Source organism: Babylonia areolata, chromosome 17, assembly GCF_041734735.1.
Source record: "Babylonia areolata isolate BAREFJ2019XMU chromosome 17, ASM4173473v1, whole genome shotgun sequence".
Lineage (NCBI taxonomy): Eukaryota > Metazoa > Mollusca > Gastropoda > Neogastropoda > Buccinidae > Babylonia > Babylonia areolata.
The window spans coordinates 452,283-469,226 of NC_134892.1; the positions used below are offsets into that span (position 1 = coordinate 452,283).

General features: G+C 46.0%; 1 protein-coding gene across 2 annotated transcripts in view; it reads left to right on the plus strand.

The window, feature by feature from the left end:
- LOC143291561 (uncharacterized) overlaps positions 1 to 16,944 on the plus strand; it is a 160,648-nt gene that overhangs the window by 143,132 nt on the left and 572 nt on the right. For both annotated transcript variants that reach the window (XM_076601473.1, XM_076601474.1), the window contains exons 5-9: positions 11,775 to 11,828; positions 13,480 to 13,575; positions 14,661 to 14,741; positions 15,147 to 15,467; positions 16,447 to 16,884. In XM_076601473.1, the coding sequence (XP_076457588.1) occupies positions 11,775 to 11,828; positions 13,480 to 13,575; positions 14,661 to 14,741; positions 15,147 to 15,467; positions 16,447 to 16,884 (990 nt within the window). The remainder of the gene's footprint in view (positions 1 to 11,774; positions 11,829 to 13,479; positions 13,576 to 14,660; positions 14,742 to 15,146; positions 15,468 to 16,446; positions 16,885 to 16,944) is intronic.

Genomic DNA, 16,944 nt, shown 5'->3' on the forward strand with positions numbered 1-16,944 from the left:
AATGAGAATACAAAACAAACAAAAAACAAAACTGACAACAAAAACCCCCACAACAAACAATGTTATGTTGAGAAGTGGTGTGTGTGTGTGTGTGTGGTGTGTGTGTGTGTGTGTGTGTGTGTGTGTGTGTGTGTGTGTGTGTGTGTGTGTGTGTGTGTGTGTGTGTGTGTGTGTGTCCTATCTTGTCGAACGCCGTTCTGTCCGATCCTCTAAATCCAGTCCTGACCTGTCCTTTGTTGATCTTATCCCATCAAATCCCACCCTGTCCAGTTCTGACCTGTCCTTTGTTGATCTTATCCCATCAAATCCCACCCTGTCCTGACCTGTCCTTTGTTGATCTTATCCTATCAAATCCCACCCTGTCGTGACCTGTCCCATGTTGATCCTATCCCATCAAATCCCACCCGGACCTATCCTATGTTGATCCTATCCCATCAAATCCCACCCTGTCCTGACCTATCCTATGTTGATCCTATCCCATCAAATCCCACCCGGACCTATCCTATGTTGATCCTATCCCATCAAATCCCACCCTGTCCTGACCTATCCTATGTTGATCCTATCCCATCAAATCCCACCCTGTCCTGACCTATCCTATGTTGATCCTATCCCATCAAATCCCACCCTGTCCTGACCTATCCTATGTTGATCCTATCCCATCAAATCCCACCCTGTCCTGACCTATCCTATGTTGATCCTATCCCATCAAATCCCACCCTGTCCTGACCTATCCTATGTTGATCCTATCCCATCAACTCCCACCCGGACCTATCCTATGTTTATCCTATCCCATCAAATCCCACCTGGACCTATCCTATGTTGATCCTATCCCATCAAATCCCACCCGGACCTATCCTATGTTGATCCTATCCCATCAGATCCCACCCTGTCCAATCCTATGTTGATCCTATCCCATCCTATCGAAGCAACACATGAACACAGATAACATTTGAGATTCTTTTGATAAGAATCAAGCCATCGTTGACTGTCAGGGTCAACTCAACTGAAATTTTGAACAATAACTTCCGGTTCAAAAATAACATGAAAACTGAATATCGAAACAGTAACCAAAACGCAGGCGACGTTATACCACAATAATTGTAATGCTACACTATCCTATCTCAGCCTGTCTTATCATTGTGAAATATCTAAAGTGCTACACTATCCTATCTCAGCCTGTCTTATCATTGTGAAATATCTGAAATGCTACACTATCCTATCTCAGCCTGTCTTATCATTGTGTAATATCTGAAATGCTACACTATCCTATCTCAGCCTGTCTTATCATTGTGTAATACCTGAAATGCTACACTATCCTATCTCAGCCTGTCTTATCATTGTGTAATATCTGAAATGCTACACTATCCTATCTCAGCCTGTCTCACCATTGTGTAATATCTGAAATGCTACACTATCCTATCTCAGCCCGTCTTATCATTGTGTAATATCTGAAATGCTACACTATCCTGAAATGCTACACTATCCTATCTCAGCCTGTCTTATCATTGTGTAATATATAAAATGCTACACTATCCTATCTCAGCCTGTCTTATTATTGTTTAATATCTGAAATGCTACACTATCCTGAAATGCTACACTATCCTATCTCAGCCTGTCTCACCATTGTGTAATATCTGAAATTCTACAACTGAAGCCGGGAAGAGAAGGTGAAACGGGTCGAGAGAGGCGGGGAAGGGAGAGAGAGACAGAGGTGGGAGGGGGGGAAGAGAGAAGGAGAGAGAGAGAGATGGAGAGAGTGGGGGAGGGGGAGAGACAGAGGTGGGAGGGGGGGAAGAGAGAAGGAGAGAGAGAGAGATGGAGAGAGTGGGGGGGGGAGAGACAGAGGGGGGGAGGAGAGGGAAGGGGAGAGAGAGAGATGGAGAGAGAGGGGGGGAGACAGAAAAGGGAGAGAGGGGGGAGAAGAGTAGAGAGAGGGAAAGGGAGGGAGAGGGAGAGAGTGAGGGGGAGGGAGAGACAGAAAAGGGAGGGAGAGGGCGGAGGAGGAGAGAGGGAAGGGGAGAGAGAGAGAGATGGAGAGAGTGAGGGGGAGGGAGAGGAGGGAAAGTGAGGGGGGAGGAGAGAGAGGGAAGGAGAGAGAGGGAGATAGAGTGAGGGGGGAAGAGAGAGAGAGAGGGGGGGAAGAGGGGGGAGAAAGAGGGAGATAGAAAGGGGAGAGGGAGAGGGATGAGAGGAGGAGAGAGAGAAGGAAGGGAAGAGAGAGAGAGAGATGGAGAGAGTGAGGGGCGAAGGGTGAGAGAGGGAAAGAGAAAGGGGAGATGGAGAGAGGTAAGAGAGAGAGAGAGAGAGATGGAGAGGGAGGGAGATGGAGAGGGAGGGAGATGGAGAGAAAGAGAGGGGGAGCGGGATGAGAGAGAGCTGGAAAGAGAGAGAGGGGGGAACAGAGAGAGGGAGTGAAGGTGGTGCAGAAACAGAGAGACAGACAGGCAACCACAATCACACGGCTAAACACAGAGACAGACAGCCAAGCACAATCACACGGCTAAACACAGAGACAGACAGCCAAGCACAATCACACGGCTAAACACAGAGACAGACAGGCAACCACAATCACACGGCTAAACACAGAGACAGACAGCCAAGCACAATCACACGGCTAAACACAGAGACAGACAGCAAGCACAATCACACGGCTAAACACAGAGACAGACAGCCAAGCACAATCACACGGCTAAACACAGAGACAGACAGCCAAGCACAATCACACGGCTAAACACAGAGACAGACAGCCAAGCACAATCACACGGCTAAACACAGAGACAGACAGCCAAGCACAATCACACGGCTAAACACAGAGACAGACAGCCACAATCACACGGCTAAACACAGAGACAGACAGCCAGCACAATCACACGGCTAAACACAGAGACAGACAGCCAAGCACACAATCACACGGCTAAACACAGAGACAGACAGCCAAGCACAATCACACGGCTAAACACAGAGACAGACAGCCACAATCACACGGCTAAACACAGAGACAGACAGCCAAGCACAATCACACGGCTAAACACAGAGACAGACAGCCAAGCACACAATCACACGGCTAAACACAGAGACAGACAGCCAAGCACAATCACACGGCTAAACACAGAGACAGACAGGCAACCACAATCACACGGCTAAACACAGAGACAGACAGCCAAGCACACAATCACACGGCTAAACACAGAGACAGACAGCCAAGCACAATCACACGGCTAAACACAGAGACAGACAGCCAAGCACAATCACACGGCTAAACACAGAGACAGACAGCCACAATCACACGGCTAAACACAGAGACAGACAGCCAAGCACAATCACACGGCTAAACACAGAGACAGACAGCCAAGCACAATCACACGGCTAAACACAGAGACAGACAGCCACAATCACACGGCTAAACACAGAGACAGACAGCCACAATCACACGTCTAAACACAGAGACAGACAGGCAGACAGAGGAAAAGAGAGCCTTAATTACAACAAATCTGAAGACTCCGTAAGATTACCTTACTTTATTTTATTCAGTTTCGTTTTGCACTTTGTTGTATTTTGTTTTATTTTTAACTCATTGTTTGTGTTTGATGTTTTGTGACGATCGATTGGTGTGACTGCTGCTAAACAGTGTTCCGAATTAAAGTCATGAAATGTTAATGTCCACAGCGTCGGAATGTGAGGGCTGATCCTGTGGATTACCTCCCTTGATTTGTTGGTCTTCCGGTTTATGTGCGCCCTCTGTCTGCCTGTCTCCTCTTCCCCCCTCTCTCTCACTGTCCTACACACACACACACACACGCGCGCGCGCGCGCGCGCTCGTCTTTGTGTTCAGGTACCCGATTACACGTGTGTGTGTGTGTGTGTGTTCGGGGGTGGAGGGAGGGGGGGGTAGCAATCCCGATCGGGATAATGATAACACAAAAAATGACGACGGCGACGATGATGATATGATGACGACGATGATGTCAGATGATGGTGATGACGACGATGATGATGATGTCAGATGATGGTGATGACGACGATGATGATGATGTCAGATGATGGTGATGACGACGACGATGATGATGTCAGATGATGGAGATGATGATGAAGATGATGATGTTAGATGATGGTGATGACGACGATGATGATGATGTCAAATGATGGTGATAACGACGACGACGATGATGATGTCAGATGATGGTGATGACGACGACGATGATGATGTGGACGACAATGATCACAACCACGGCAATGTTGATGATGTTAATGATGATGACAACGATAACGATGATAATTATGATGATGACGACGACAATAACGATAATAATAATGATGACGACGACGACGATGATGATGATGATGACGACGACAACGTTATCATGATAATCATGACGACGATGACGAAAATGATAATGATTAGGACGACGACGACGATGATGATAATGATGATGAAGACGATGGTGATGAGATAAGGAAGGCAGACGTGTTCAAGGTGTAGCAGACAGCATCAGGTAGTTAGCTGGTACTGCCTGGACCACAGGGAGAGTGGTGGTGGGGGGAGAAGGGTGTGGAGTGGAGGAGGAAGGAGCATAATGGCTCCAGTGTTTACAGCTTGAAGCAGCCATGTTGGTGGAGGGCTGGCACACATTAACATACCGGACCGTCTGGTGGGGTTGGGGGGGTGGGAGGTGACGGGAGGGAGGGAGGGAGTGAACTCAGAACTCATTTATTTGTCGTAAACCCACCAAAGGAATTACGCAAACCGAAACTGAACACAGCAAATAGATAAAGGCGATAGATTATGAGCACATGCAGCGTCTTCCACAAGAAGTAATCATGGATTGCGAATTCAAAAGCACTCATAGATATAAATATCTTGCAAGTTCTTGTTGGAAATAGCTTAACGGCAACAGAGAACATCGGAGTTCGGATTATTGTGTTGCCATTGCCGTCTGACCAGTGATTTGAAGATGGGGAATTAACAGTTACAATGAGGCGTCATCTCAAGTCTGAGTTCATACCACACTTGTCCAGAAAATGCAGTTCATCCTCTATAACTCCACCTGCCTTTCATAGCCGGTCTTTCGTCATATATATATATATATATGTGTGTGTGTGTGTGTGTGTGTGTGTGTGTGTGTGTGTGTGTGTGTGAGTGTGTGTGTGTGTGTGTGTGTGTGTGTGTGTGTGTGTGTGTGTGTGTGTGTGTGTGTTAGTATCGTTTCTATATAACCTCCTTCAGGAGGGGCCTTGGCCTAAACTGAATTAACCTGAATAAGTGTTTCGGTTCCATTCGCTTCGTTTCATGCCTCTGTCTCTCTGTCTATCTCTCTCTCTCCCCAACCCCCGACCCCCACCCCCCCTCTCTCTCCCCTCCTTCCTGTCTACCGACTTATGACGTAATTAATCTAAAATATCACATTAAAAAACAGATATCATAGCGGTTCGCATACCGACACAAACGCCACCCCCTCTCACTTGATGCCGAGTCACACACACAGAGACTCCAGGGGGTTCACTTTGGTTGGGGAGGTGGGGTGGATATCACGCTACACCGGTGCCTCACTCCGCACTTAGACATCAGCATCACAGTGACGATGATGGACGATCCGATCACTCTCCGATAACGAGGTTCCGGCAAAGAGACCTGAACATTTCAAAGTAGAGAGAGAGAGAGGCAAAGAGAGAGAGGGAGAGAGAGAGGGGGAGAGAGAGAAGGGGAGAGAGAGAGGGGGGAGAGAGAGAGAGGGGGGGGGGGGAGAAGAGAAATGCACAAAGAGAGAGAGAGAACAAAGTTATTAAAATAAAAAAAACAGCGTCAAAGTGAGTGTCATTGTAGTGCAGGTTAGTGGAACACAAAGTGTCATTGTAGTGCAGGTTAGTGGAACACAAAGTGTCATTGTAGTGCAGGTTAGTGGAACACAAAGTGAGTGTCATTGTAGTGCAGGTTAGTGGAACACAAAGTGAGTGTCATTGTTGTGCAGGTTAGTGGAACACAAAGTGAGTGTCATTGTAGTGCAGGTTAGTGGAACACAAAGTGAGTGTCATTGTAGTGCAGGTTAGTGGAACACAAAGTGTCATTGTAGTGCAGGTCAGTGGAACACAAAGTGAGTGTCATTGTAGTGCAGGTTAGTGGAACACAAAGTGAGTGTCATTGTAGTGCAGGTTAGTGGAACACAAAGTGAGTGTCATTGTAGTGCAGGTTAGTGGAACACAAAGTGTCATTGTAGTGCAGGTCAGTGGAACACAAAGTGAGTGTCATTGTAGTGCAGGTTAGTGGAACACAAAGTGAGTGTCATTGTAGTGCAGGTTAGTGGAACACAAAGTGAGTGTCATTGTAGTGCAGGTCAGTGGAACACAAAGTGAGTGTCATTGTAGTGCAGGTTAGTGGAACACAAAGTGTCATTGTAGTGCAGGTCAGTGGAACACAAAGTGAGTGTCATTGTTGTGCAGGTTAGTGGAACACAAAGTGTCATTGTAGTGCAGGTTAGTGGAACACAAAGTGAGTGTCATTGTTGTGCAGGTTAGTGGAACACAAAGTGTCATTGTAGTGCAGGTTAGTGGAACACAAAGTGAGTGTCATTGTTGTGCAGGTTAGTGGAACACAAAGTGTCATTGTAGTGCAGGTTAGTGGAACACAAAGTGAGTGTCATTGTTGTGCAGGTTAGTGGAACACAAAGTGTCATTGTAGTGCAGGTTAGTGGAACACAAAGTGAGTGTCATTGTAGTGCAGGTTAGTGGAACACAAAGTGTCATTGTAGTGCAGGTCAGTGGAACACAAAGTGAGTGTCATTGTAGTGCAGGTCAGTGGAACACAAAGTGTCATTGTAGTGCAGGTCAGTGGAACACAAAGTGTCATTGTAGTGCAGGTCAGTGGAACACAAAGTGAGTGTCATTGTAGTGCAGGTCAGTGGAACACAAAGTGAGTGTCATTGTAGTGCAGGTTAGTGGAACACAAAGTGTCATTGTAGTGCAGGTTAGCGGAACACAAAGTGAGTGTCATTGTAGTGCAGGTTAGTGGAACACAAAGTGAGTGTCATTGTAGTGCAGGTTAGTGGAACACAAAGTGAGTGTCATTGTAGTGAGTGTCATTGTAGTGAGTGTCATTGTAGTGAGTGTCATTGTAGTGCAGGTCAGTGGAACACAAAGTGAGTGTCATTGTAGTGAGTGTCATTGTAGTGAATTAGTGGAACACAAAGTAAGTGTCATTGTAGTGCAGGTTAGTGGAACACAAAGTGTCATTGTAGTGCAGGTTAGTTTGACACAAAGTGAGTGTCATTGTAGTGCAGGTCAGTGGAACACAAAGTGTCATTGTAGTGCAGGTCAGTGGAACACAAAGTGAGTGTCATTGTAGTGCAGGTTAGTGGAACACAAAGTGTCATTGTAGTGCAGGTTAGTGGAACACAAAGTGAGTGTCATTGTAGTGCAGGTTAGTGGAACACAAAGTGAGTGTCATTGTCGTGCAGGTTAGTGGAACACAAAGTGAGTGTCATTGTAGTGCAGGTTAGTGGAACACAAAGTGTCATTGTAGTGCAGGTTAGTGGAACACAAAGTGAGTGTCATTGTAGTGCAGGTTAGTGGAACACAAAGTGTCATTGTAGTGCAGGTTAGTGGAACACAAAGTGAGTGTCATTGTAGTGCAGGTTAGTGGAACACAAAGTGTCATTGTAGTGCAGGTTAGTGGAACACAAAGTGAGTGTCATTGTAGTGCAGGTTAGTGGAACACAAAGTGAGTGTCATTGTAGTACAGGTTAGTGGAACACAAAGTGAGTGTCATTGTAGTACAGGTTAGTGGAACACAAAGTGAGTGTCATTGTAGTGCAGGTTAGTGGAACACAAAGTGAGTGTCATTGTACTGCAGGTTAGTGGAACACAAAGTGAGTGTCATTGTACTGCAGGTTAGTGGAACACAAAGTGAGTGTGATTGTAGTGCAGGTTAGTGGAACACAAAGTGTCATTGTAGTGCAGGTTAGTGGAACACAAAGTGAGTGTCATTGTAGTACAGGTTAGTGGAACACAAAGTGAGTGTCATTGTAGTGCAGGTCAGTGGAACACAAAGTGAGTGTCATTGTAGTGCAGGTTAGTGGAACACAAAGTGTCATTGTAGTGCAGGTTAGTGGAACACAAAGTGTCATTGTAGTGCAGGTCAGTGGAACACAAAGTGAGTGTCATTGTAGTGCAGGTCAGTGGAACACAAAGTGAGTGTCATTGTAGTGCAGGTTAGTGGAACACAAAGTGAGTGTCATTGTAGTGCAGGTCAGTGGAACACAAAGTGTCATTGTAGTGCAGGCCAGTGGAACACAAAGTGAGTGTCATTGTAGTGCAGGTTAGTGGAACACAAAGTGAGTGTCATTGTAGTGCAGGTCAGTGGAACACAAAGTGTCATTGTAGTGCAGGTCAGTGGAACACAAAGTGTCATTGTAGTGCAGGTCAGTGGAACACAAAGTGAGTGTCATTGTAGTGCAGGTTAGTGGAACACAAAGTGTCATTGTAGTGCAGGTCAGTGGAACACAAAGTGTCATTGTAGTGCAGGTTAGTGGAACACAAAGTGAGTGTCATTGTAGTGCAGGTTAGTGGAACACAAAGTGAGTGTCATTGTAGTGCAGGTTAGTGGAACACACAGTGTCATTGTAGTGCAGGTTAGTGGAACACAAAGTGAGTGTCATTGTAGTGCAGGTTAGTGGAACACAAAGTGTCATTGTAGTGCAGGTTAGTGGAACACAAAGTGAGTGTCATTGTAGTGCAGGTCAGTGGAACACAAAGTGTCATTGTAGTGCAGGTTAGTGGAACACAAAGTGAGTGTCATTGTAGTGCAGGTCAGTGGAACACAAAGTGAGTGTCATTGTAGTGCAGGTTAGTGGAACACAAAGTGTCATTGTAGTGCAGGTTAGTGGAACACAAAGTGTCATTGTAGTGCAGGTCAGTGGAACACAAAGTGAGTGTCATTGTAGTGCAGGTTAGTGGAACACAAAGTGAGTGTCATTGTAGTGCAGGTTAGTGGAACACAAAGTGTCATTGTAGTGCAGGTTAGTGGAACACAAAGTGAGTGTCATTGTAGTGCAGGTTAGTGGAACACAAAGTGTCATTGTAGTGCAGGTTAGTGGAACACAAAGTGAGTGTCATTGTAGTGCAGGTCAGTGGAACACAAAGTGAGTGTCATTGTTGTGCAGGTCAGTGGAACACAAAGTGAGTGTCATTGTAGTGCAGGTTAGTGGAACACAAAGTGAGTGTCATTGTAGTGCAGGTCAGTGGAACACAAAGTGTCATTGTAGTGCAGGTTAGTGGAACACAAAGTGAGTGTCATTGTAGTGCAGGTTAGTGGAACACAAAGTGAGTGTCATTGTAGTGCAGGTCAGTGGGACACAAAGTGAGTGTCATTGTAGTGCAGGTCAGTGGAACACAAAGTGAGTGTCATTGTAGTGCAGGTCAGTGGAACACAAAGTGAGTGTCATTGTAGTGCAGGTTAGTGGAACACAAAGTGTCATTGTAGTGCAGGTTAGTGGAACACAAAGTGTCATTGTAGTGCAGGTTAGTGGAACACAAAGTGAGTGTCATTGTAGTGCAGGTTAGTGGAACACAAAGTGTCATTGTAGTGCAGGTTAGTGGAACACAAAGTGAGTGTCATTGTAGTGCAGGTCAGTGGAACACAAAGTGAGTGTCATTGTTGTGCAGGTTAGTGGGACACAAAGTGAGTGTCATTGTAGTGCAGGTCAGTGGAACACAAAGTGTCATTGTAGTGCAGGTTAGTGGAACACAAAGTGAGTGTCATTGTAGTGCAGGTCAGTGGAACACAAAGTGTCATTGTAGTGCAGGTTAGTGGAACACAAAGTGAGTGTCATTGTAGTGCAGGTCAGTGGAACACAAAGTGTCATTGTAGTGCAGGTCAGTGGAACACAAAGTGTCATTGTAGTGCAGGTCAGTGGAACACAAAGTGTCATTGTAGTGCAGGTTAGTGGAACACAAAGTGAGTGTCATTGTAGTGCAGGTCAGTGGAACACAAAGTGTCATTGTAGTGCAGGTTAGTGGAACACAAAGTGAGTGTCATTGTAGTGCAGGTTAGTGGAACACACAGTGAGTGTCATTGTAGTGCAGGTTAGTGGAACACAAAGTGAGTGTCATTGTAGTGCAGGTCAGTGGAACACAAAGTGTCATTGTAGTGCAGGTTAGTGGAACACAAAGTGAGTGTCATTGTAGTGCAGGTCAGTGGAACACAAAGTGAGTGTCATTGTAGTGCAGGTCAGTGGAACACAAAGTGTCATTGTAGTGCAGGTTAGTGGAACACAAAGTGAGTGTCATTGTAGTGCAGGTTAGTGGAACACAAAGTGAGTGTCATTGTAGTGCAGGTTAGTGGAACACAAAGTGAGTGTCATTGTAGTGCAGGTTAGTGGGACACAAAGTGTCATTGTAGTGCAGGTCAGTGGAACACAAAGTGAGTGTCATTGTAGTGCAGGTCAGTGGAACACAAAGTGTCATTGTAGTGCAGGTCAGTGGGACACAAAGTGAGTGTCATTGTAGTGCAGGTCAGTGGAACACAAAAGGAATCTATGCCTTAACCACCACCACCCCCACCAAATCGAGTCTCCTCCCCCCTCGCCCACCCCCCCTCCTCAAGGCAACTTTACTGCTGTCTTTGTAAGCTCCTGGTGTTAGTTTGTTTTGCTTTGTTTCTTTGTTTGCTTGTTTATTAATTTGTTTGTTTCCCCCTCTAAGAATTTGTATTTAGAAATGCGGGAATCTGCAGTCTTGACCTTTTTCAATTCTTTAATATATATATATATATTTACTCATTTGTTTGTTTCGTTCCTTTTTATTCTTTCTTTTCTTCTTTCCTTCTCTCTTTCTGCCACCAGTTCTTTTGTTCTTTCTTTCCTTCTCTCTTTCTGCCACCAGTCCTTTTTGTTCTTTTTTTTTTTTTCTTTCTTTTCTTCTTTCCTTCTCTCTTTCTGCCACCAGTTCTTTTGTTCTTTCTTTCCTTCTCTCTTCCTGCCACCAGTTCTTTTGTTCTTTCTTTTCTTCTTTCCTTCTCTCTTTCTGCCACCAGTTCTTTTGTTCTTTCTTTCCTTCTCTCTTTCTGCCACCAATTCTTTTGTTCTTTCTTTTCTTCTTTCCTTCTCTCTTTCTGCCACCAATTCTTTTGTTCTTTCTTTTCTTCTTTCCTTCTCTCTTTCTGCCACCAGTTCTTTTGTTCTTTCTTTCCTTCTCTCTTCCTGCCACCAGTTCTTTTGTTCTTTCTTTTCTTCTTTCCTTCTCTCTTTCTGCCACCAATTCTTTTGTTCTTTCTTTCCTTCTCTCTTTCTGCCACCAGTCCTTTTTGTTCTTTTTTTTCTTTCTTTCCTTCTCTCTTTCTGCCACCAGTCCTTTTTGTTCTTTTTTTTTCTTTTCCAAAATTCCAATTCTTATCAATGTATGTTATTTATAGACTTTTTCATTTGATACGAATGAATTATCAAAATTAAAAATGATAAATCATTGGTTAATTCAAGATTAATCATAGATTAACATTACTCCTTCTTTCCATTTTTTACTGTACATTTCTGTTTGTCTTTTGTCTGTTTTCTGTCGTTTCTTCGTTTCTTCCAACACACACACACACACACACACACGCACACACGCACGCACGCACGCACGCACGCACGCACGCGCGCGTATCTCCTTGTGTACGCTCGCTTTCGCGTGCGTGTGCGTGTGTGTGTGTGTGTGTGTGTGTGTGTGTGTGTGTTGCAAACCGCTGGATGGTGGAGGTACCATCCTAACCAACACGTGAACAAAGTGTCTTCTCTTCTGGGTTCCAGATGGCTCCACGGTGCGCGCCGGGAATGCCCTGGGTTCCACTCACAATGACGACGGTAACTGTGTATTAATTTGTTTGTTAAGTATGTTGATTGATTGTTTGTTTATTGCTTGGTTAGTAGGTTGATTACTTTCTTTGTTTGCTTGTTTATTTTCTGATTTTCTTTATTGATATACTTTTTGCTATTATTAGTTATTTGTTATGTTGTTGATGTCCCCCCACCCACCCCCGCCCCCATTATCCATCTTCTGATTTTTAGAGAAAGAGAGAGAGCAACAGACAGACAGACAGACAGTCAGGGAGAGAGAGGTGGAGGGGATAAGTACTGATCAAGATACACATACTGTGGTATATCTCTACCTATGACTTTTGGCATAAAAAGAAATGCTCATGTATCAGTGTGTATATGTGTGTGTGTGTGTGTGTGTGTGTGTGTGTGTGTGTGTGTGTGTGTGTGTGTGTGTGTGTGTGTGTGTGTGTGTGCGATAATCATCAATGTATACGTACATGTTTGCAGTACTTAAATAAATCTAGATGTGCATGCACTTTTTTACCGTATGTGGATAAAATCAGTGCTATGTCTAATGCACTAGTGAGTGATGGCCTAGAGGTAACGCGTCCGCCTTGGAAGCGAGAGAATCTGAGTGCGCTGGTTCGAATCACGGCTCAGCCGCTGATAATTTCTCCCCATCCACTAGACCTTATGTGATGGTCTGGACGCTAGTCATTCGGATGAGGCGATAAACCGAGGTACCGTGTGCAGCATGCACTTAGCGCACATGAAAGAACCCACGGCAACAAAAGGGTTGTTCCTGGCAAAATTCTGTAGAAAAATCCACTTCGATAGGAAAAACAAATAAAACTGCACGCAGGAATTTTTTTTTTTAATGGGTGGCGCTGTAGTGTAGCGACGCGCTCTCCCTGGGGAGAGCAGCCCGAATTTCACACAGAGAAATCTGTTGTGATAAAAAGAAATACAAATACTATTTCTAGTATATTAGAATTTGCAGTATATCAACAAATACTGGATATATATGAACAACAGTGTCCAGATACATGTTGATTTAGATGGACACAATTTGCTGTGTATTGACTGATATAAAATTATAGTATATATCATTGTAAAAAAAAAAAAAGGTTTGTAGTATATGAACAAATATTGATGCGTATTGATAAATGTTGATGTATATGTACATGTTTATAATACATCATAGATATGTACACTATTTGTAGTATGGTACAGATACTGATGATACTGATACCGATGCTTATATACACTATTTGCAGGATATTTATAAGTGTTTCTATGTCTGTACACTATTTGCAGTATGTTGGTATGTTGATATTGATGCACACAATATGCAGTATCAATGATAATCATTGATATATACATGTAGACAATGCTGCACAGACTTTTATGCAGTATGTAGATAAGTAGTGATGTATACATGTCCACAATGTTGCACAGAGATCCATGCAGTATGATGTATATATGTAGACAATGCTGTACAAAGATCCATGCAGTATGATGTATATATGTAGACAATGCTGTACAAAGTTCCATGCAGTATGATGTATATATATAGACAATGCTGTTCAGAGATCCATGCGGTACCTAGGTAAGCAGTAATGTATACATGTAGACAATGCTGCACATGCAGTATCCAGATAAGCAGTGATGTATACATGTAGACAATGTCGTACAGAGTTCCAGATGCCCAGTGTGGTGGTGTTTGTGATGCTGGCCTTACTGGTGGTCCTCATCATTGTCTGCTGTGTGCTGGGAATCCGCTACTATAAAGGTAATGTGGGTGTGGGTTAGGTGGATGGTGGGGTGTGTTATTTTGTGTGTGTATGTGTGTCTGCTGTGTGCTGATGATGATGGTGTTGATGATGATGATGATGATGATGATGATGATGATGATGATGGTGATGATGATGGTGGTGATGATGATGATGATGGTGATGCTGTTGATGATGATGATGGTGGTGGTGGTGGTGATGATGATGATGATGATGATGATGATGATGATGGTGATGCTGTTGATGATGATTATGATGATGATGGTGGTGGTGGTGATGATGATGATGATGATGATGATGATGATGATGGTTTACAGCCTGTCCTCAGACAGCTGCCCATGGGCTTTTGTCATTCGTGTCCTGTGTAACTAAATCAGGTTTCAGTCACACACACACACACACACACACACACACACACACACACACACACACACACACACACACACACACACACACACACACACACTCACTCACTCACATACACACACACACACACACACACACACCATTTTACCCAACCATGTAGGCAGCCATTCTCTATTTTCAGGGGTGTGCATGCTGTGTATGCCCTTGTTTCCAAAACCCACCGAGCCCTGACATTGCTTTCAAGATCTTTAACGTGCGTAGCCCATCCCCCGATGTGACCTTTGTGATCAGCAGTGCTATTAACTCTTTCCATACGAACGGCGAAAGAGACGACGTTAACAGCGTTTCACCCCAATGACCATCATCAAAATATTGCTAGCGGAAGGCTCTTATACTGAAGACGTGAATGGTGACAAAGAATACCACAATTCTGACGACGGAAGCTAAAGGTTGGGTCATTCAGACACCCACTGGACATCCGAGGGGTCTGTGTAGAGGAGAAGAGAGGACTGGCCGTACTGAGTGAGTTAAAGCAACAACAGTTGATGTGGTGTCCTGACCCTCTACCTGTCCTTAATTCAGGTCAGCAGTGCTGTTAAAACAACAACAGTTGATGTGGTGTCCTGACCCTGTACCTGTCCTTAATTCAGGTCAGCAGTGCTGTTAAAGCAACAACAGTTGATGTGGTGTCCTGACCCTGTACCTGTCCTTAATTCAGGTCGTCGCCGGAAGCGCAAGTCACGTGACTGTGACGCCATGTCCGTGCGCAGTGGGGTGACGGACAAGGACTTCTACACAGGTCAGTGGAACTGCTCAGCTAGCATGTTGGTGTCCGGGGGGCTGGGTTGTACGGAGTGTTTGTCAGCCTGTGTGTGGGGGGTGGGGGTGGGGGTGGGGGCGGGAGGCGGGGGGGGGGTTGTTGTTGTTGATGCTGTTGTTCTTGTTATTGTATTTAAAACTTGTAAATGCACAAAACTTGTAATTTGTGATTTTCCTATGTTACATTTCATCAGACTTTATTCTTAATGATGTGGTAATTGTTTCGTAGTAGTAGTAGTAGTAGTAGTAGTAGTAGTAGTAGTAGTAGTAGTAGTGGTGGTGGTGGTGGTGGCAGTAGTAGCAGCAGCAGTAGCAGTAGAAGTAGTAGATTTAAATCAGGCCACATTGTGTAAAATGATAAGCTCTCCCCCACTCCACTCGACAGTTGGCTTCAACCCCAACGGGGGAAGGCTGGGAGACATGGCCTTCACTCCACAGGCAGGGAGAGGAGGAGGAGGCTTCGTGCGACAATTCAGCATCAGCTCGGCATCCTCCGGGATCCCCTCCAGCGGAGGCTGTGCCCTGCCTGGGCCCGGCTGTGGCGGCGGGGGAGACGGGGGAGGGTTGGTGGTGTCCGGGGGGTGTGGGGGGGCGGGTGTGTGTGCCGGCAACAGTCTGTCCAGACGGCTGCTGATGCAGTACCAGAAGCCCAGCGATTCCCTGACAGTGGCCGTGCCGCCAGAGGTCACCACACTCACCTTTTCAGGTAACAGTGTGTGTGTGGTGGGGGTGTGGTGGTGGGAGGAGGTGTGTGGAGGAGGAATGGAGGGGAGTGGAGGAGGGGTGTGTGTGTGTTGGGTGTGTTAGAGGGGGGGGGGAGCGTTTGTATGTGGGTGTGTTCGGGGGGTGTGGTGGGTGGGGGGGGAGAGGGGTGATTTGTGTGTGTGTGTGTGTGTACGTTGGGGTTACGATGTGTATGATGAGTGGTGTTGAGAGGATAGAAAATGATAGTAGGTGATGACGACGATGACGATGATGTTGATAATGATGATGGCAGTGATGATGATGATGATGGTAGTGGTGGTGGTATCGACTATGATGACGATGACAATGATGATGATGATAATGATGGTGATAATGATGATGATTGTGGTGTTGGTGGTAGTGGTGTTGGTGGCGGCGATAACGATGATGAGAAAGATCATAATAACGATCATGCTTACGATGGTGGTGGTGGTGGTGATGATGATTGTGATGATGGTGGTGGTGGTGGTGATGATGATTGTGTTGTTGGTAGTGGTGGTGGTGATGATGATTGTGATGATGGTGGTGGTGGTGGTGATGATGATTGTGATGATGGTGGTGGTTGTGGTGATGATGATTGTGATGATGGTGGTGGTGGTGGTGATGATGATTGTGATGATGGTGGTGGTGGTGGTGATGATGATTGTGTTGTTGGTAGTGGTGGCGGCGATAACGATGATGAAAACGAGAACGATGATGCTGACGCTGACATTTATATATAATGCTGCTGATGATTATAACGATGGCGGCGGCGGTGGTAGTGGTGATAGTGGTGATAATCGATGATGATGATGATGATGATGATGATGATGCTGACGCTGATGTGTTATGTTGCTGGTGGCCATGGATGTGTGTGGTGGTGGTGGTGGTGATGGTACTGCTGGTGGTTGTTGCTCCTCCTCACCCTCACCACCACCCTCACCACCACCACCCTCCCCCAGACCGTGGCTACGTATCGGGGTCTAGCGTGCACTACCAGGAGCCTTGGGGACGGACCCTGGACGACCCTGAGATCCTGGGACACCTGTCCACACTGCGCTCCCCTGCCCGGGGCTGTCTGGTCCGCGTGCCGGACTTCGAGGCCCCCCCTCACCCTCCCGCCACCTCCTCCTCCACCACCACCACCTCCTCCTCCTCCTCTTCTTCCGCTCCTCCCCCCTCTGCTCCTCCACCCCCTCCTCCTCCTCCCGTTCCCGCATCCGCTCCCTCCCCCTCCCCCTCCCCTCCCCCGTCTCTCTCCCTGTCCGTGTCTCAACCCCCTCCCCCTCCTCCTCCCCCTGCTCCTTCCCCCTCCACCTCTGCCGTACAGGAGTCAAGCCGTGACGACCCGGCCCTGGAGGTTGTCTCTGGTTCCTCCTCCTCCTCCTCCTCCTCGCCGGGTGAGTGCGCCGCGTGACCGCCGTTGTGGTGATGATGACGATGGTGGTGATGGTGACAGT